This window comes from Lynx rufus, unplaced genomic scaffold (assembly GCF_022079265.1).
Source record: "Lynx rufus isolate CCGP_SWC_20201006 ecotype Redwood Valley unplaced genomic scaffold, mLynRuf1.p SCAF_7, whole genome shotgun sequence".
NCBI lineage: Eukaryota > Metazoa > Chordata > Mammalia > Carnivora > Felidae > Lynx > Lynx rufus.
Genome location: NW_025814889.1, coordinates 85,013,867 through 85,035,078, shown reverse-complemented (window position 1 = coordinate 85,035,078; position 21,212 = coordinate 85,013,867). Strand labels below are relative to the sequence as shown.

At 40.9% G+C, this 21,212-nt stretch overlaps 1 protein-coding gene across 1 annotated transcript in view; it reads left to right on the top strand.

Moving 5' to 3' along the window:
• LRIG3 (leucine rich repeats and immunoglobulin like domains 3) overlaps positions 1 to 21,002 on the top strand; it is a 48,960-nt gene extending 27,958 nt beyond the window's left edge. Inside the window, exons 4-19 of the mRNA XM_047067055.1 lie at positions 2,058 to 2,189; positions 2,980 to 3,123; positions 4,174 to 4,317; positions 4,619 to 4,762; positions 5,156 to 5,299; positions 6,225 to 6,305; positions 7,208 to 7,279; positions 9,674 to 9,745; positions 10,248 to 10,411; positions 12,680 to 13,000; positions 14,535 to 14,816; positions 15,790 to 16,242; positions 17,002 to 17,160; positions 19,006 to 19,149; positions 19,243 to 19,518; positions 20,758 to 21,002. Coding sequence (XP_046923011.1) covers positions 2,058 to 2,189; positions 2,980 to 3,123; positions 4,174 to 4,317; positions 4,619 to 4,762; positions 5,156 to 5,299; positions 6,225 to 6,305; positions 7,208 to 7,279; positions 9,674 to 9,745; positions 10,248 to 10,411; positions 12,680 to 13,000; positions 14,535 to 14,816; positions 15,790 to 16,242; positions 17,002 to 17,160; positions 19,006 to 19,149; positions 19,243 to 19,518; positions 20,758 to 21,002 — 2,977 coding nt within the window. The remainder of the gene's footprint in view (positions 1 to 2,057; positions 2,190 to 2,979; positions 3,124 to 4,173; positions 4,318 to 4,618; positions 4,763 to 5,155; positions 5,300 to 6,224; positions 6,306 to 7,207; positions 7,280 to 9,673; positions 9,746 to 10,247; positions 10,412 to 12,679; positions 13,001 to 14,534; positions 14,817 to 15,789; positions 16,243 to 17,001; positions 17,161 to 19,005; positions 19,150 to 19,242; positions 19,519 to 20,757) is intronic.
• Positions 21,003 to 21,212: the final 210 nt, after the last annotated feature.

Genomic DNA, 21,212 nt, shown 5'->3' with positions numbered 1-21,212 from the left:
TCAGAGTGTCGGTCTTCTAGAAGCTCTGGCGTATGGCAAATACGTGCAAACCCCTGGGTTATCTTCCTGGGGTACAAGCAAGACTGGGGAGACCCTGTTTCCAGGGCATCCTTATTGTTGGCATGGTGATGGCTCTGTGAGCCGGTGTTGATTCCCACATTAGTTTGAAACCAGAAGTTAAACATGTCTGCAAGAGTGGGAAGTAGTGGCCCTTTCTGGACGTGCATCTCCATGTAAGAATTGAATTGCCAAAATAAATCTGACACTGTGTTTTATGAAATAAGCCTTGCTTTGGGACCAATATGGCTTTGTTAGGTTAAAAGCTCTAGTTTCTTAATTTTGCAGTTATCTATAATATCTACACTAGAGAAATGCTATTAGGATTAAATGGCACGACATATGAAAAATGCTTAGCCTCGGCTTGACATGTGAGACGTTCTCAACATTATTAGATTTCATATACAATCCAAGACATGGGTAGAGACCTATCCCTACTTTCGCTACAGTTTGGCAGAGAAGATCAGCAGTGTAAAAGTGCAATGTCAGAACACAGTGTAGGATCTTGTGAAAATACATACGAGGTGCTCCTAACTCAGGGACCTTCTGAGATGGTGAGAGGCCTGTGAGTTATAATAATGCAAAAGAGCTGAATAAACTGAAAGCACTCTAGAAATAAGTTATTGGTAGAAAGATACACATATGAGCTGTATTTCCTAAGTTTTCTCATTAAATGAGGCTTAACCGTAGACTATGTATTAAAACGTCAGCATGTGACATTCACAGAGTTCTGCCCAGAGCCTTCAGATTGTTTCCCTGTTCCTTGGATTGTAAAGAGACTTTTTTTTACAGGTGGACTCTGTTTTCATCCTGTTTCTGAGTTCTGCCCAGAGCCTTCAGATTGTTTCACTGTTCCTTGGATTGTAAAGAGACTTTTTTTGCAGGTGGACTCTGTTTTCATCCTGGCCTTCCTAGCTTCCTACCTTGACATGTTGTTTTCCCCCGCCAAATGATGGTTTAAGAAGTCCACACTTCCTGATCTAATATGACAAATAAGATGGCTCGCACATCAGTTTGATTCCTGTTCTCTAGCAAGATTGTCATTTAATGCTGACTTTCCCCTTGAAAGCTGTTGTGTTAATGACCTTTTAAGAGATTGAGTTGGCCTCTTTTTTTGTTTTGTTTTTCATTTGTGATCTATGTAGGGCGCACCAGTGGAACTTTCAGTGATGAAATATTCTGTATGTGCACTGACCCATTTGACAGCCACCAAGCACATGTGGCTGTCGAGGACCTGAAATGTGGCTACTGTGACTAAGGAACTGAGTTTTAACATTTAAATTTAATTTAAAGTGCTACATATGGCTACCTACCATATTGGTCATCATGGTCAGGTGTTTAAGGCTGTTAATGTCAAACTTTATTAATCTAGTTCTCTAGGAATTCTTTAGACTGGTGTGCTTTTTATGTAATACTTCTATAATATTCAAAGCCCTGGAGCACATCCACTGCTTTTGAAGACTGTATAGCAATACATTGAAACTTGCTGTCTCTTAAAGAAAAAGAGAGCTCTCTAGCGTGGCTTTAAAAAATAACCCCAACCTGATGATTATTTTAAGGTTATTGGTACCTATAGTGTGGGTACTCTCCAGGAGAAGAATTAGAAATAGATTAGGAATCAAGAAAAAGAATAGGGAACTAACACACCGGTACCTAGAATGCCAACTCGGTGCTAGTCATTTTACATAACATATAATAAAATGGTAAGGAAGAAGGACTGGTAATAAAATAACATAAAGAAAAATCAGTTTAAGTGCATAGCACCTAGGTAACCACAACTGGTAAATACATTCAGATTTACATAGTAATGTTTTTCATACATTCTAATATTATGATTTACTGTTTAAGGCAAAACTGAAGTGACTTAAGAGTTGCTGTTTAACTTTTAAAAGTACAGTTTAGAGCAATCAATTTTCCATAATTCTGAAGAACAAATTAGGAATGGCCTTTCAGATTGTTGTACTATTAACCTTGTCATCTGTGTTATCCTTAAATTCCAGAGCTGGAAACAGGATTGTTGAAGTATTACCTGAACATCTGAAACAGTTTCAATCCCTCGAAACTTTGGACCTGAGCAGCAATAATATTTCAGAGCTTAAAATTCCCCTTCCACCCCTACAACTCAAATATCTGTAAGTCAGTTCTTCTTTAACAAAAATATTCACCTATGATGAAAATATCATTGTAATAATAACAAAAAATCAACTTTAGGATATAATAAAACCTGCCTTTTTTTTAAATTGCTGGTGTATCAGCCATTTAACTTTTATTGATGTGTAATTTGCTGTAAGCCCAAATAACCACAATCTTTATTTTGTTGTTGTACTTTTGGATTACAAAAAATTTAGACATCCAGGGCACCTGGGTGGCTCAGTCGGTGGGGTGTCTGACTTCAGCTCAGGTCATGCTCTCACAGCTCGTGAGTTCGAGCCCCGCGGCAGGGTCTGTGCTGACAGCTCGGAGCCTGGAGTCTACTTTGGATTCTGTCTCCCGCTCTCTCTGCCCCTCCCCCACTTGTGTGCCCCCATGCTCGCTCGCTCTCATAGAAATCAACATTTTAAAAAAAGTAAACAAAAAAAATTAGACCTCCTCTGAGTGTTAGAAAAAATAGGTGGAGTTAAAAGTGCTCCTTTGAAAAAAGTAAACCACTTGCTTGTTTCATTAGTAAGTGAATTTTGTAAAAATTGGATAAGCATCTCTAACAAACTTGTATAACCTTCATATATTCCAGTCACTCTTTCCTGAGCAGTACGTGTGAACCCTAGTTTAGCGTTGGTCCACAAGGACCTGAATACTTAATTTTTAAAGTGTCCATTGTTACAGATGATAGTTAGGTTCTCTAGACATTATAACACAGAGAATGTTTGTGCTTTAACTTTCCAAAGAACCGGAAAGAGCAGCTCATCTTCAAACTTTTAACAGGTATATCAACAGCAACCGGGTCACTTCGATGGAACCTGGGTATTTTGACAGCTTGGCCAACACGCTCCTGGTGTTGAAGCTGAACAGGAACCGAATCCCGGCTATCCCCCCCAAGATGTTTAAACTGTCCCAACTACAACACCTGTAAGTAAAATGTTCTCTTAGATATTGTTTCCTCAGCTCCTCCTAACCCTTGGCATCTGTTGCCCAAAATCCACAACATGGCCAAAGGAGTTTAGAAGCAAGGATGTGGCTGTCTTTCCATCGAGAGCTGGAGAAGCAAGGATGTGGCTGTCTTTCCATCGAGAGCTGGAGTGGTAGAATTTCTGAATTGGAAAGAGCCTTCACAGTCACCTAGTGCAGACTCCTGCCTGACAGGGCAGGTTAGATTGTTACTGAAGGAATGCACAGTGTAATCATTGAACAATCTCCACACAAAGGCGTCATTGTGGCACAGAAGACATCGTGGGTGACTCTCAACAGCTGTGGTTTATGAGAATAATACCGACAACTCCAGGAGGCTCTGATAGCTTAAGTGGCTGCAGAGAACTGTCTCGTTAATAGCAGTGGAATGATCTGTGAACAGGCTCCTGCAACACAGTGGTTTTCAACCTTGGCTGCACATTATAGACACTGGGGAGCTTTTAAAAATCCCAATGTCCAGGCCACACCCTAGACCAATTATATTAGAACCTCTGGGGGTAAGATCCAGGCTTCGGTAATTTTTAAAACTCTCCGGGTGATTCCAGTGTGCAACCAAGGTTGAAAAGGACTGCCTTAAAGAGAAAGCATTAAACATAAAAAGAATCGTCAAAGAGAGTAACCAACCAACTTTTGTAAGCAAGCTAAGCTTGACGGCCCTTCCCCCGAAATAGACCTCATGCTTTAACATTATATTCGGTATTCTCACTCTGGATAATTTAGAGACAAATATACTGAGTAGATGACCATTTAGAAATTAAAGTGTAGTCTAGTTTCAGTATTTCATTCTAAAAATACATCACACGTTTCAGAAGGAAATGCCCTCACTGCTAATAAATCAAACTTCTTCTCACTAAAAATGTTTAGTAATTTAAAACATTCCATGTAATTTAACACCGGCTGGTTTAACTATATTATAGTAATGTTGCATTTTATTACTAACTCCAGAATTTGTCATATAAGCTAACCGTTTAACTGTTATATCCAATGCAGTGAACTGAACCGAAACAAGATTAGAAATGTAGATGGGCTCACATTCCAAGGGCTTGGTGCTCTGAAGTCTCTGAAAATGCAAAGAAATGGAGTAACAAAACTTATGGATGGAGCTTTTTGGGGGCTGAGCAACATGGAAATCTTGTAAGTATGGCTTATCCTACAGTTCCTGCTTAGGTAGTACGACCATGGACCACGCAGTGAACATGCAGTAGCTTTATTTGAAATCCTGTGTTACAGTCTCCTCATTTAATACCCAGTTTTGTTTCAGGTAATGTGACTGAAATTTAGAAGCACATGGTACTTTTGGCTGATGCCTTTATATCACAAAAGCTAAACATCTTGTAACAATAGGAATATGTAATAGGTTGTAATCATATGTCTCCTTTGAAAAGACTAGATAATGAACTTTTGATCCTGCTTTTGATTCTTATTGTAAATGTAGGCAGCTGGACCATAACAACCTAACAGAGATTACCAAAGGCTGGCTTTACGGCTTGCTGATGCTGCAGGAACTTCATCTCAGCCAAAATGCCATCAACAGGATCAGCCCTGATGCCTGGGAGTTCTGCCAGAAACTCAGTGAGCTGTGAGTTGCCTTTTATTCTCCCCAGGTTTGAGAGCAGGGATCATGCCAGAGCTTGAGCTTCTTACCACTGATCTGTGAAATTTTCATAACAAAGTTTCCAAGGTGACAGCTTTTTTCACATGCAACCTAGTCATATTTTTGTTGTGATAAGTTGAAGCCAACTCTGCCATTTGACTTCTGGGGCACATGGGCTAAATCAGTGACGGTTATTTTCAAATAAAGAGAATTTTTTTAATTACTAGGATTAGAAACAATGTTTACCTGAGTATTATTAAGAAGGCAGAGTGTCAAAATAAGAATTATTGTGGTTACATATATCACCTGTTGTTTAGAAAACAAATCGTTGTGTTGAATTGGAAAATAAAAGCTGTTGTTTGTTTTTTGTTTTTACAGGGACCTAACTTTCAATCACTTATCGAGGTTGGATGATTCAAGCTTCCTGGGCCTAAGCTTACTAAATACACTGCACATTGGGAATAACAAAGTCAGCTACATTGCTGATTGTGCCTTCCGGGGGCTTTCCAGTTTAAAGACTTTGTAAGTTACACATTTTGCTCTCCGTACATGAACCTAATTGGTTCCTAAATGTGCCCACTTTTCTCCAAGCAGATTTCCTTTGTTGTGAAGGAAATATCTACAGCCTCAGAAGTAGTGTCTTAATCTTTCCCAGATCAGTTTGATTAAAATAGGTCCATTTCATCCATATGTGTTTCTTAGAGGGATTAAAAAGGACAATGATCAGATTGGTTTGGTGATTACACTTAGCCTTCTCAAGATCTCCAGGAAGTTGGTAACTGCTCAAAGGGGAAACGATTGTAAATCCACTGATTTTTCTTTATAAAAATGCAGATTAGAAATTACCCAGAGCGAAAAGATCTACAAAGGGCAGCAAAGGAAGATGCCTGTTTATCATACAAGTTATATCCAGATTTAATCCATCTCCTAAGAGAAGAGAAAATTTTGGATTAATTGACCTTTGAAATATCTCTGAAATGTTCATTTTAATGTTGTGCAGTGGGTTTTTGGTTTTTGCACTGTCAGAAATTTTTGCTCCATTCACTATTTGAAGCATGACATAATTGAAAGACATGCTGTGTGCTTTGGCCAACTCCTGCTAATGTGGTTGGAGCTGTGGTTTTAAAGTTTAATGTATTTTTCAGACTGTTCAGGTCTTTCAGAATTGAGTCATCTTGATAGAGGAATTAATAGGACAGGTTCAACTGTCTTGATTTTTGGGCAGCAATACTTAAAATGTTGTTGAGGGAGGAGGGCAGGGAGAGAGAAAATTTTGTATTGTTTTGAAAGGGGTAGAGATGATGTGAGGGATCATGAAGAATTTGTTACAAATTATATGCCACCTGGGCGGTGATCTTAGCTTTTTGAGAATATCTCTAAGGGGAGTGTTTGTATCTTGTGTTAAGTATCTGGTACCGGTTTCAGTAACGTTTCTTTCAATAATTAGGGATCTGAAGAACAATGAAATTTCCTGGACTATTGAAGACATGAACGGTGCTTTCTCTGGGCTTGACAAACTGAGGCGGCTGTGAGTGGGATTTGCTTCATGTTTGTCTCACTCTCTGACCTGCACGTTCACTGAAGGTCCAGTCTACAGGTTCACATTTGGAAGAGTTTAGAACTAGAGGCTTTATATCTGGTTGTTGCCCTTGGACATTTTCCCAAATGAGTATTGTTACACAAGATGGGTATTAATTAGCTTTTCTTCCTTGGGATGGTGGTTTTGTTCAACACTTTGGTGAGTTGTAACTTATTTTAATATCTAGATAAGAGTGTTAAATTGTTTTGAGTGCTTAGGCTCTTGGGATTATCATTGTATAAAAATTAATATGCTTACTAAGTCCGCCATTTTGAACCTTTCAGAGTTGTATTCTGCTCACAGGAGTTTTTAAGTGGAGTGACCCAGTGTCCACTGATAGTACTGCAGTAGGTTCCAAGCAGTAGAGGAGGAAAACCTGCTTCTATTTAGCCTTAAAGTGGCCTTGTAGATGGCCAGATTCTGGGTTTTAAGTTTTCGGGTTGGGTTTCATATAGCCCTAAGCTTCTGTGGATGGTGAAAGTGTCCATGGGGAGGAAGGATAAAGAGAAGATCTCCACTATATCTTCTTTACTGAGTATAGTTTTTGAGACCATTTACTTGGAAGAAAGTTTCTACCACTTCCTAAAAAGACTTTCAAAATCACTGCTTTAATTTAACTGCCAGAGTAACTTACTGAATACCTACTTTTGCTGAGTTCTCTGCTGAATGCTTTGAGACCCTGCTGAACTGTATTACTGAAATAGATGGCATGGATAACATTTTTACAGGATACATTATTTAATTGAAGAAAATAGAATTATTCACAAATGATTTTAAAAGCAATTCTTTTCATGAGAATTCCATCCCCAAATGGCTTTAACTGTTCCAATGTAATTTTTTTTTTTTCCCAGAATACTCCAAGGGAACCGGATTCGATCTATTACCAAAAAAGCCTTTACTGGTTTGGACGCATTAGAACATCTGTGAGTGACTGGAATTTAGTTACCCTAAAGGAATCTGAGATGGTTATCTACTTATGTGTCATGAAAGATAAAGTAGAATGTAATTTTGTTGGCATCCTTTCTGTACCATAAAGTATATTTACACATCTGCTTATCCTGTACCTATTTGTCTACCTATCTATATCTTCATGGCAATATATAGGTATATATTTTCCTTTGCATTTGAGGACATTGCTGCACATTATTGGGTTTTCTTTTAGTTATTTTTCTCAAGCGGTGACATATTTAGTTTTCAAAAACCTACCATTTATTGTATATACATGTCAGGCATTATGCCAGGTATTTATATACAGTCTCATTTAATCCTCATGAGAAAACTATTCAGGGACACCTGGGTGGCCCAGTTGGTTGAGTGTCTGACTCTTGATTTTGGCTCAGGTGATCCCTGGGTCATGGGATCGAGCCCCACATGGGGCTCAGCGCTGAGCGTGGAGCCTGCTTTAACATTCTGTCTCTGCCTCTGCCCCTCTCCCTTGCTTGCACTCCGTGTCTAAAAAAGGAAAAACTATTCAATAGCTATTACTACCTTTATTTTGAAGTGAAGAAATGGAAGTCCAGAGTGTCCATTGATTCCATCGAACAGTTAAGATGGTGACTTGAATTTTAAAGATACAAAGACCACTCCCCGCGGTCGTCAGGCATGACATTAGGAGACTAGTAGCACTACTGGGAGGCTTTTAGTAGTTTGTTGTTGTGATTAATTGTAAAGCAGACAGTCCATTTTCCACCTTTGTTCTTTCTCTTTTTCCATTTTGCTACCAGTCCATCGGCTAGCAATTGACAGAAGTAGGACTCAAACCGGGGCTGCCTCTGCCGTAGGCGTCCCTGTGCCGAGCAGCTCTCACCTCCACGAGCTCTGCACCACCCCCTCTTAGCAACTCCTGGCACACAGTTTTGAAATGACATTCAGGGACTCAGATATTTCCAGCCACTAGGAAGGCAAGCTAGCCAACCTTGGTAGGAGTCGAAACCTGCATGAGCTTGAACCGACCAGCTTCTTCCAACTGGATCTGTGTTTTATACTTGTCCAGCAAAAGTACAAAGTGATACTAAATGTCTCCACTCTGTTAGGGAATGTTTGTAGCCAAAAGTTTTAATAACTATTAACTTCGACAAAAGATGTTCTGATTTACAATACACATTTGGTTGTACCCGTGTTTGCACTGCGTATCAAGAGGGAAGATTTCACCATTATCCACGACCACCTTGTTGTCTTCTGACTCACTTGTTAGTTTGAGGGAGGTTTGGATGGCTAGCCACACCGACAAAAACAGTTCGGGCTGGAGGAGGGTGATTCTGCATTGCAGAATTTGGAAGGGCGGGCCAGTGTTGCTGGACTTCTTGAAACAAATTGCTTTCAGAGGGAAACTAGCCAAAAGGGTTTGTCATCTGACCCATTCCATTTCTGGGAAAGTGGAATTAGTGGATCAGTGGAGTATTGACCTCGGCTTTAGCTTTCTAAACTTTCTTGACTCTCCCAGCCTCTTTCTCTGCCCATGTTTGGTACCTTCACTCTGTCCTCTCTTGCCCCTCATCTCATTCAAAATCCTTTTTGTACACTCTGACCTGTAAAGAAAACCAGAGTAGTAATCATTGTGGAGAGTGCTTTAATTCAAACTGCTTGTAGGTACTAGTTACAAATAAAGTCAGCCTAGAATATTCTCTGGTTTTACTAATGCGCTTCCCAGAGTGTGTTATGGCAAGTACATCTCGTCTGAACACCGTACTGTCTTTAGCAGTGACATACATGTGTGTTGCAGAATGGGCTACTAAGAGCATAGGTTTTGAAATTGAAACTAATGGAGTTTGCATCTTAGCTGTGCCTGTCATGCTGAACAAGGTAGTAAAACCATCTTCTTTTGGGTTGCTGTGAGGAGTAAATGTTAAGTCATTTAACCCAGTGCATGTCATAGAAAGGATTTGATGCATGATGGGTTTTTTAAAAAGGATAACTATGAAGAATTTTAGTTGTGTATTTAAAAGTTACTCTCAGTAACTTCTGAAGTTCTAACTTCTCAAGTTACTAACTTGAATAATGAGAAACAATAAAGTATCACAGCAGAACAAGCCATATAACTATTTAAAAAAATACAGCAGAACAGCTTAGGCCCTTAGGAGTCAAATAACCTGTACATAATGATACAAAGCAAATCTCTTTTACTATAACAGAACCTACCTCTGATACAAATAGATATTCTTGTTCTTTGATCTAAGTTTCTTGTGTTCTTCTGGAGTTGCATGGTTTATATATTTTAGCGCATGGAGTAGTTCGGTGAATGGGGTGAGGAGTGTGGGCCCAGCCTTTCCCTGAGGCATGCAGTGACCATAATTCGCTCTAATGTATTTTGTTTTCAGAGATTTGAGTGACAACGCAATCATGTCATTACAAGGCAATGCATTTTCACAGATGAAGAAACTTCAGCAATTGTAAGCTTTTCTTTTTCTTTCCAAGGGTTTCAAATAAAACATGGTGGGGGGAGCTCTTATGAGGTATGTCATCCTAGATCACGTGTCTTTGAAAAGTGTCTAGCATGTCCTTAGCATTACTTAATTTTTATACCAGAAAGCAAAGGGAATTGGTTATTTGTTCCTTTGGTCAAAAAGAGGAGTATCTTTTTGTTTCTGTTAGGAATTTGCAATTTACATTTTTGGGACCTAATGCAGGGCAATGAATATCCCAGTAACAGGTCTTCAGTAGTGAGAGATTTTTGATATATCATCAGTCCCTCTCCCTCAGCAGGTCGGTAAGAACAAACAACGTGGTGCTAATACACTTCTTACATTTTAAGGTGGACTAGAGAATATTTATTTCATAGGGTGTGTGTATTTGGTTTCCACGTTCATTGCTTTGTTAATATTTACTTGAGTTAGTTTACTTGTAGAATCTGCATTTCATATAAAACAAATTGAACATAATTACTCTCCTCAGGCATTTAAATACATCAAGCCTTTTGTGCGATTGCCAGCTAAAATGGCTCCCACAGTGGGTGGCAGAAAACAACTTTCAGAGCTTTGTAAATGCCAGTTGTGCCCATCCTCAGCTGCTAAAAGGAAGAAGTATTTTTGCTGTTAGCCCAGATGGCTTTGTGTGTGGTGAGTGTACCTGTTGCCTCTGCATTCCTTCTTTTTCCCTCCAGCTAATGGTTTTGAATAAGCTTATGTTCCCTGTCTCTTTTTTTTAATGTTTATTTATTTTAAGAAAGAGTGCAAGTGGGGGAGGGGCAGAGAGAAAGAGGGAGACACTGAATCTGAAGCAGACTCTAGGCTCTGAGCTGTCAGCACAGAGCCCGACGCAGGGCTCAAACTCATGAACTGTGAGATCATGACCTGAGCTGAAGTCAGATGCTTAACAGACTGGGCCATCCCTAATGGCGCCCCCTAAGCTTCTGTTCTCTTAATGAAGCTTCCGTGTCTGCTGAGGTAGATGTAAATGGATCTATCGTGAAGATTTTAATGTTACAGATGAGAGTTTTCCAAAATGTCATTGTTTTGACATCAGGGTGGTTTGATGGAAAGAGTAGGACATTGGATCTTGGGAGAATTGAAGGACAGGGGCAGCCCTCCTGCTTCCCTAAATCTCAATCTCTGTGTCTGTGAAATGGGAACTCTGTGGACTTCCCTTCCCAACCGTGGGGTTGTTGAGAGGCTGAACTAACCCCTGTGTAAATGCTGTGTATTAAGAGTAGAAAGAGAAAAATTATCTGCTTATGATTGATGGGCCGCTAACAATTTTGCTCCCGGTGGGCAAAGCACTATAAGGAGTAGAAAGTTTGAATTTATTATAAATAAATGTAAGGTCCATTGTCATAGCATCTAAGAATCTCAGTGTCAGAAATCTCACACTTCACATTGCTAGTCAGCAGATCGGATCAAAACCCAGGTTCTCATCTCCCTGGTGCAGGCTTCTGTCTACCACACCACACTGCTGTTTACTATTCACCACCATGGAGACCTTTGTAAAAATAAATGTGCACATAGAACACAAAATCGACTTGTGCTTAAATTTTAGCGTGTGTGTTAAGATATTACAGAACCTAATTTTACATTGGCCTTTAAAAATTTATTTGAAACTGCTTTGCCTGCGATTGTTTAGTCAAGTACAAGAAAAATATATTTTTTTAGGTTGCAGCATTAAACAGTGCCAACGGTTTCTGGAAATAAAATGTCTGATGTAGCTTTTGGATCTAAATAAGCTTTTGGCACTCATCTAGAAGGGCCTGAGCCATGCCTTTCCCATGGTGCTTATTTCACAGTTCTCTAGTCTCAAGATAGGAACGCGATTACTTTGAGACGTACATATGGTGTCCTTAGATTTTTCTGTCACTCCTTCCATTGTGGATCTAAACATTGATATACCAGATGAGAATTTTAGAATAATTCCACGGAAGAAGAAACCATCCTGATTACAGCATGGTATTGGAAGTGTGCAGCATTGGAGTTATCAGAACATTCCCATGCCCCATTCACGCATGTGCAGACACAGAGGTATACATAATCATTCTCTCTCTCTCTCTCTCACACACACACACACACACACACACACACACTCACACACACTCACGAGTTGTTTTTCTAGAGCACCCAAATAATACATTTCAGTATTTCTAAGCTGTTTTCCTTCTGGGTTTAGACCATCTCCAAGAAACTGCAGTTCAAGAAGGTAACTTTTCCAAAAAGTAACAGAGAACTAAAAATAGCTGTTTGGAATGAAAGAGTTGCTTAGCTCTAATTATAATGTAGCTCCAACAGTGTAGCACAGCGGCCTGATTGATTGTCCACCCGAAACCCCAGGCTGAAGCCAGGGTCTCACAGGAAGTTTGAAAGATGCTTTTTCTTTCACTGCAGGATTATCTTTTTCCGCTGTATCTAAAAATTACTGCTTTTTAATATGGGTTCTGTCTTTGGTAAATGGGGTGTTAATTGCTGTCTTTAGTGATAGTGATTTCTTAATTTCCCTGCTGCTTACTCATGGGTAACATGGAAAAAAATCGCACTTCCCCAAAACAAGTAGCATTTAAGTATGATCTCTGAGCCTGGAAGTTCCATAACTGATTTCTTCTTGTACCTGTATGAAAAAAGCATAAGGGGCCTAGGATAACCTATCTTCCAAAATAGCAGTCTCCTCTCAGTTAGTGACTGATAAATAAGTTTCAGTCTCTCTTTGAAGTGAACAAATTAGTTGATAAACACTCTCCCAGGCCATCATTTCAACACTAAGACTGTTAGTCCATCTGTGAAACATACACAAAGGGTAAAACCTGAGCCCTCATTTGTTTTGGGTTTCTTGGTATTAAAAAGTGAGTAGCTTTTGGACTCTCGAGCCTTAAAATTGTTTTGTTTTCTCCCCTCCATTTTGAACAGATGATTTTCCTAAACCCCAGATCACGGTTCAGCCAGAAACACAGTCGGCAATAAAAGGTTCCAATTTGAGTTTTATCTGCTCGGCTGCCAGCAGCAGTGATTCCCCGATGACTTTTGCTTGGAAAAAAGACAATGAACTACTGCATGATGCTGAAATGGAAAATTACGCACACCTGCGGGCCCAAGGCGGCGAGGTGATGGAGTACACCACCATTCTCCGGCTGCGCAGCGTGGAATTCACCAGTGAGGGGAGATATCAGTGTGTCATCTCCAATCACTTTGGCTCATCCTACTCTGTCAAAGCCAAGCTCACAGTAAATAGTATGTGGTCTGACTTTTCCTTTTGCATTTAAAGACACCTTTTAGATTTGGTTTTCTCTTAATCCTGACCCTGTCTTCTGCTCAGAGTTTCCCACCTAACCCTTCCCTTCTCTGCCTCTCTGCAAAATTAAGAGTCTTGGCATCTATGCAAGCAGTTATTGTGTCGAGGACCCCATCGTGGTGGGTAACACAGGACTGAATCAGACACTCTTTGCTCTCCTGGGAGTTCACAATGTATTAGTCTTTTTTTTTTTAATTTTTTGCAATGTTTATTTATTTTTGAAAGAGAGACACAGAGTGCGAGTGGGGGAGGGGCAGGGAGAGAGGGAGACACAGAATCTGAAGCAGGCTCCAGGCTCTAAGCTGTCAGCACAGAGCCCAATACAGGGCCTGAACTCACAAACCATGACATCATGGCCTGAGCCAAAGTTCGATGCTTAACTGAGCCACCCAGGCACCCCATTTTTTTTCATTTTTAATTTTTGGAGAGTGTGCGTGAAAGCAGAGGAGGGGCAGAGGGAGAGAGAGAATCCCAAGCAGGCTCCATGCCGACCCTGATGTGGATCTCAATCCTACGACCCTGGGATCATGGCCTGAGCCAAAATCAAGAGTCAGACACTCAACCACCTGAGCCACTCAGACACCCCAACGATGTATTAGTCTGATGTGGGGAGGCCATGATGTATGCTGTTAGAGCACACCGCCTTTAATTCTGAGGTCTGGGTTGGAATCCTGCAACTCGTGCTTATAGCTGTGTAACCCTTAGCAAGTTACTTAACCTTTCTGTGCCTCCATTTCCACATCTTCCCCCCCTCCCCCGCCCCACATCTTTCAATTAGGAATAATGGTACCTACCTTACAGAGAGGTGTGATCTTCATTAAATAAAATAATTGGTACAGAGAACTTAGCAGAATACCTAGCATATGGTGAGTGCTCACTAAAGGCAGTAAGTATTAGCTAGTGTTAGTAAAAATATGTAATTACTTTGTGTGGCTGGTATACATTTTTATGACTGGAGTCTTACCACTTTATCTTTAATCATTTGTACTTTCCGTGGTAGGAGATTTTCTTGTATGATACATTAATGTATCCATTCTACAAATGATTGCTGAGGCCTGACACATACAACAATTTTGAGTTTAAAATTGTAGGACAAAACACATATCTAAAGTCATAGAATGTTGGAGCCAGGAGAGAGTGGTCAGCGTACAAAGAGATTAATTGATTTGCCCAAGATCTCACAGATGATTACTGAGGGAACTGAGAAGTATCTTGAAAATAGCAGAAAGACCTTCACTCTGAACATCAGGTGACCTGTGTTGTTTCAGCCTGACTTCATCATTTCTGTGTCTGTGTAACCTTGAGGGCACCTCTTCATCTCAGCTTTACATTCCTTATCTTGCAATCAGAAATAACACCAGCCTTAACTATGTCAGGGGCATTGGTAGGTATGTACTTAAAAAAAAAACCAGAATGGAAATGAACCCCTAAAACTCCATAGCACTAATGCCCATATTCTTTATCTGATTTCAGTGCTTCCTTCCTTCACCAAGACCCCCATGGACCTTACCATCCGAGCCGGGGCAATGGCGCGTCTGGAGTGTGCCGCCCTGGGGCATCCAGCCCCACAGATAGCCTGGCAGAAGGACGGGGGCACAGACTTCCCTGCTGCGAGGGAGAGACGCATGCATGTTATGCCTGAGGACGATGTGTTCTTTATTGTGGATGTGAAGATAGAGGACATCGGGGTTTATAGCTGCACAGCTCAGAACAGTGCAGGAAGCATTTCTGCAAATGCGACTCTGACTGTCCTAGGTAAGTGGCTGTTGTCAGGTTCCGTGATGTAAGTTAACCTTAAAGATAACTAGCTCCCCCAGAGGCCCTAAGTGTCCCAAGTTGTGAGGGTGAGAGGTAATCCATAAGACACTGCCTTCCCTTGGAGAGGGCAGATGGCTTCTTGGGAGCTCGACGTGGGGAGTGCGTTACATCTTCTAGCCTGAGGCCAGTGAGATGAATCTGCTTCTTCTGTTCCGAGGGCAGGAGAAAAGTAAATGCTTTGAAGCTTCCCCTTTTTGGAGTCACCTTTTCCTCTGCCCTCCTCTTCCCATTGCCCAGTCTCTACCAATAATCCTAACACTATAAAAAATATTTAAGGAAAAAAAAAACATGTGAGCAGATTGGGAAGGACCTGTTCTCTTTTCGTGGCCTGCCCTGCCATTCTGGAAATCAGGAGTTTGTCTTTTACCTTTTGCCTAAACGGGAGCTTTTTAAGCATTTGAATATGTTAATCATCTGTGTATCTTTGAAAGAGTTGAGCAAAGTAACCTATGAATACCAGAAAATAAAAATACTTTCATAATTTAAATATAGGTTTGGACATCTAGCACTACAAAGTTTCCCTTTAAAACATTTAAACATTCTGAAATCTTTCCTCCATCAACACATCCCCCTGCTTAAAATTATTTTTATATATCTTCTGTTTCTAAGAAATGTCTAAAATGTTTCACATTGCCCCTCTTCCACAATTCCCAATCTTGCCAAGAGTGAGAGAGGCTGAGATTTGAAAAATAGTAAATATTATCCTTAACAGGTGTCACAATAAATGACAGCCAAATAATGAAATGAAATCCCAAATGTTGTATACACATTTAGGCTCTTAAAGAAGTGTACACATTAAGATGTGGAAGAATACATTGTTAGGTGCCAATTTTAGTAAATTGAACTAGTGGGTCTTATGATATGCAAAACATAATTTCATTTAGATTAAAAGCATAACTTGTCATTTCAGAGACACCATCCTTTCTGCGGCCCCTGTTGGACCGAACTGTAACCAAGGGAGAAACGGCCGTCCTGCAGTGCATTGCTGGAGGTAGCCCTCCTCCCAGACTGAACTGGACCAAGGATGACAGCCCCTTGGTGGTCACCGAAAGGCACTTTTTTGCAGCAGGCAATCAGCTGCTGATCATTGTGGACTCTGATGTCAGCGATGCTGGGAAGTACACGTGTGAAATGTCTAATACCCTTGGCACTGAGAGAGGCAACGTGCGCCTCAGTGTGATCCCCACTCCCACCTGCGACTCCCCTCAGATGACCGCTTCGTCGTTAGACGACGACGGATGGGCCACCGTGGGCGTCGTGATCATAGCAGTGGTTTGCTGTGTGGTGGGCACATCGCTCGTGTGGGTGGTCATCATATACCACACAAGGCGTAGGAACGAAGATTGCAGCATTACCAACACAGGTGTGTAAACAGAAGCTTGGCACAGCGGGCCGTCGTCATGTGTGTTTGTGGTCCCGTGGTAATTTTCGTCTAGAATGTGTGTCTCACATCCTGAGGCCATGGCAGAGGGGTGACTCACTTGTTGCAAGCTGCAGAAATATGGTTAGCTAAAAATAACACCTCAGCCCCAAAGAAAGCTGACGTTTAAAGATTAATCCTTTTTGTTAAAACCTCATCAGAATATCCTGTTGGCTGTGAGATACAGCCCAAATCACAGAGTAAAACAGACTCACTCTTTCACACGGTGTTGATGGAGAACAGGAGCAGCCCTTCAGCTGTGAGCTTTACACGCTGACGTAGTTCTTTGTCTTGTCATGTGCGTGCAGCCATCTGGGGAGGATCCTGTTAGTGGGAGGGGGCTGTCACTTGACTAATATGTGCAGACTCCTCTGCTGGTAAATATTAAGTTGGAAAAATGGCAGAAATCAAGCTTAATTCAAGAGCTTAGATACATCCCATGAAAATTCCTAAGCCTTTATTTTTTGAAATTTGGGAGGGGTATTCTGGTAAAGATCAGTAGAAAATGGGCTTGTGCTCGCCGAGCAGCAGACAGAAAGCCCTAATCTTCCTTACCTAAATACTATACAATCAAGATGGGTTTTCAGGAGTAGGTTTACTTGATTTGTACAGAAACCCAAACAGTATTTACTGTTCATCAAGGAAGGCTGTGGGGTATGTACGGTCATCCTGGGTTAACAGAGTGCTGTTGTTGGATTGTAGATGAGACCAACTTGCCAGCAGATATCCCTAGTTATTTGTCATCTCAGGGAACCTTAGCCGACAGGCAGGATGGGTACATCTCCTCAGAAAGTGGAAGCCACCACCAGTTCGTCACTTCTTCAGGAGGCGGATTTTTCTTACCGCAACACGACAGTAACGGTAAGTGTTTAAAATGAACACGGGCTGTAGTTGTTTTGAAATAATTTGATGGAAGGCTGAAGTACAGTTCAAGAAATCGATACACTCATATATTCAGGAACTGGCCTAGCATCACTAGCAAAGCTTTAAATTAAATACTTTTATGCTGTTCTCTTAAATACTGGAAAAATCTTTGTTTCTGATAATAATAGAAGACCAATAGAAGAACTAAAGTTTAATTTCCCCATGCAACGCGGTATTTTCTTTACACCGTAAATGCTCTTTGGCCCTGAACGTTCTCCTTTTTTAAATGACGTTAACTGGTTTCATGTATGGTCTTAAAAGTCAAATGAGAGGAATCAAATTCTGACTCTTTAAGAACTGTATGGTTTTGGGGCACCTGGGTGGCTCAGTTGGCTTCCAACTTCAGCTCAGGTCATGATCTCACAGTTCCTGGGTTTGAGCCCTGCATTGGGTTCTGTGGTGGCAGCTCAGAGCTTGGAACCTGCTTTGGATTCTGTGTCTCCTCTCTCTCTGCCCCTTCCCCACTCACATTCTGTCTTTCTTTCAAAAATAAGCATTAAAAAAAGAACTGTGTGATTTTAAGAATAACCATGGAGGCAGCATAAGACAAGCACGCAGGCTTGGTTCAAGACCCACTTCTGACACTTACTCCCTGTGTATCCTTGGGCATTTCTATAGTACTTATTAGGTTGTTGTGAAATTAAAATGATACTGGAAAACTGCATAGTGCTCGGCACATACTAAAGGGCTCAAAAAGTGAAAGCTATTGACATTCTTTTCAAACATTTTACCATCTTGTCCCACAAGCATTTACGGAATATCTGCTCTGTGGTGGACTCTGTAGTCAAGAGGGAAGATACTTGTTTTCAGTCTCATAGTGTAGTCAGTGATGAGACAAAAATTTCAACAAATAATCACAAAGTGCTTGGCAAGGCAGCGGTGTAGAGATAGAAGATTTGCACACCCAAGTGGGTGTTCTGGTTGGGCTCATTTGGTTGCAAAGGGCAGAAGCCCAAGCTTGTTCAAATGTAGCAGGGTTTACCGGAGACATTTATGAAAGTTTAAAGCAACAGAACTGGAATGCAATAATGCAGTCACGTGGGTGCTGGGGCTGGAGATCGGTGCTGTCAGCAGCTCCAGAGGCCACCAGCATCACTGATCACATTCTGCACAGTCTCTTCTCTCGAAGACTGCCCGGTTCCTACTTCTCAGGCACATGGCCTATCATGGCATCTCTCACCTGCACCACATCTCTTGTCCTCCTTCTACTGTGGCCACTGCTAACTGGCATATCATTTCTGGGTTTTTTGGCTCAGATACTCACAGTAGGGATTTTTTTTTTTTCTTTTTTTCTTTTTTTCTTTTTTTCTTTTTTTTTTTTTTTTTTTTTTTTTTTTTTTTTTTTTGGCTGAGCTCATCTTTGACCTGGGCATTCAGAGATCATTTGCTGAAGGCCCCTTCCTCATCCTGCTCACCTGTGACATTATGGAGGAAGGGGGCAGTGCTGATGCCATCATGTGTTTCAGACCATGGCTGCTTTAGGTGCTGTACGCAGACACAGATCAGTTTCTCTCGTAAGCCGGGAGGGGAGGCTCATCCAGGTGAACACGTCCGTATGATGGTTAATCAAGTGCTCTTTCTGTAAGATGGCACGGATTTAGTTAGTTACTAATCCATAGGCCTCAGTAAATTTCCTGCTATAAATTTCTGCAATCTATTTCTTTTATATGTCATTCTATCCAAAATTTTTATCTCTAAATAATGGAAAACACCAAAAGTGGAGACAGTGTTGCAGGATACTTGAATCAAATTCATTTGGTGACCGAGATGTCTGTTTTAAAGGAACGTGCAATATCGACAATAGCAGTGAAGCCGATGTGGAAGTTTCCACGGATCCATTCCTTTGTCCCTTTTTGGGATCCTCAGGCCCTGTGTATTTGAAGGGGAATGTATGTGGCTCCGATCCTTTTGAAGCCTATCATACAGGTATGTGGTTTTCTTATCTGAGTTCTGTTTTCTGGAGAGATTTTCAGAAGCACTAACTCTGGCTCTTTCTGATAATGTCCCCAAATTCGAAAGGCTGTGGCCCTGACCTGAGAACAGCTTTAATGGACCACTGTGAGCCCAGTCACATAAAGAAAAAGGAGTGCTACCCATGTCCTTATCCTTCAGAAGAATCCTGTGAACAGAATGGCAGTGATGTAGGATGGCCTTCACATGTGAGGAAATTAATCAACTCCACTTACTCTCAAAATGAAGGACCCGGAATGAAAAGTTTGTGTCTAAACAAGTCCTCTTTAGATTTCAGTCTAAGTCCAGAGCCAGCATCAGTTGCTTCAAGTAATTCTTTCATGGGTGAGTTTATTAACTTAGTAGACCCCTTAACTCAGGACTCACATTCCATGTTGTATGTGGGAGAGCAGTGAGCGCCTCAGATGCCAAACTTGTGAAGAGTGTTTTGTCGTTGTTGTTGTTGAAATGGTGTTGTCATGACATCCTGTGAGTTAGTACACGTGTTTCTAAAGGCGGAGTCAGCCACGGGGGATTTTCCTTGATTATATATGTAATCCGTAAGTAAGCCCTAGGAGCTTTCTGGTTAACACTGTGTGTGGCATCATCTAGAAGACAAGAATTTGGGGAGTGACTTAGGAGCTCCATTTGTCAGCCATGTGGAAAAAGTGGTTTTGGGCTATGGCAGCTTTTGGGGTGGAGTTGTGCGCGCTGCCTGATTGTGGTTTGGGCTGTCTGGTGGCGCTCACACTTGGACCACGGTCGGAGGGTGGACAGCGTCCCGCCTGGCAACATCTGCCCGTCTGCCAAGCCGGACTGCTTTGGCAGAGGAGCCCGTCAGAGCCTTAAAGCCCAAGTTGGTGGTGGTAGACACTGGCTAGTGCCAAGACTCATTTGTGAGTTTTTTGGTCTAGTGCTTCAGACAGGCAACGGATAGAACTGAGGCCATCTTTTCACTGAGTGAGGGTATGGGAAAATGAACCACAGATTATCTTGTTTTTAAAAAATGGGATTTTAAAACCGTTTACCAGCTTTTAAGAAATTTTGTTTTGTCACAGTGTAACTACTTATATTCCTTCTTTTAACAATGAAAATATCTTTTATATGACTGCAACAAGAATTTGAGTCAAATAATATTTTGTTAGTGAAGAAGAAAGGGCAAGGCATAAGGATGATTTTGAGAGGTTTCTGTATCTAGACACAATTTACTTGTAACCAACAATCCACATCTCCTTCATGGAAAATTGTGGACCCTTCAGTAACAAAGCTAGGATTTGGAAGAACTTATATTGGGGAAGTTCATTGCACAGTGATTAATATTACTGTAGGTTATGAAATGCAACAATTGGACATATGTGTTCATTCCTCAGCTCCGTTCCGTAAGTTCTCTCTCCATAACACAGATATACATATACCTGAAACCATAAGTGACTTGTACAAAACACTTATTTGTGCTCACTGGGTAAGATGCTCCTTCATTTAAAATGTGTTTTGATATCCATACTAGCCAAAGGACCCGTATGTTAAGGGGTGTTTTTTGTTTTGTTTGGAACATTTGTTTGATACTCAGTTTGTTTTCTTCAGGAACATTTGGAAAGCCTCTGAAGAGAGCTCACCTGGATGCTTTTTCAAGCTTTGGACAGCCATCAGATTGTCAGCCAAGAGCGTTTCACCTAAAAGCTCGTTCTTCCCCAGACTTGGACTCTGAGTCAGAGGAATATGGGAAAGAAAGGACAGATTTTCAGCAAGAAAATCACACGTGTACCTATCAACAGACCTTAGAAAACCATAGGACTCCAAATTTTCAGTCTTATGACTTGGACACCTAGACTGAGTAGGAGCAAAGAAGAGCTCTAACATACTACCTCAAGCAGACTTTTATTTAAAAGAGAGAGAATCCTATGTTTTTAAATGGAGTTATGAATTTTAAAAGGATAAAATGTCTTATTTATACAGATGGACCAAAATTACAAAAAGTTATAAAAAATTTTATACTGGGAGTAACTTTCATATAAGGATACCTTTTTAAACTATTTTAA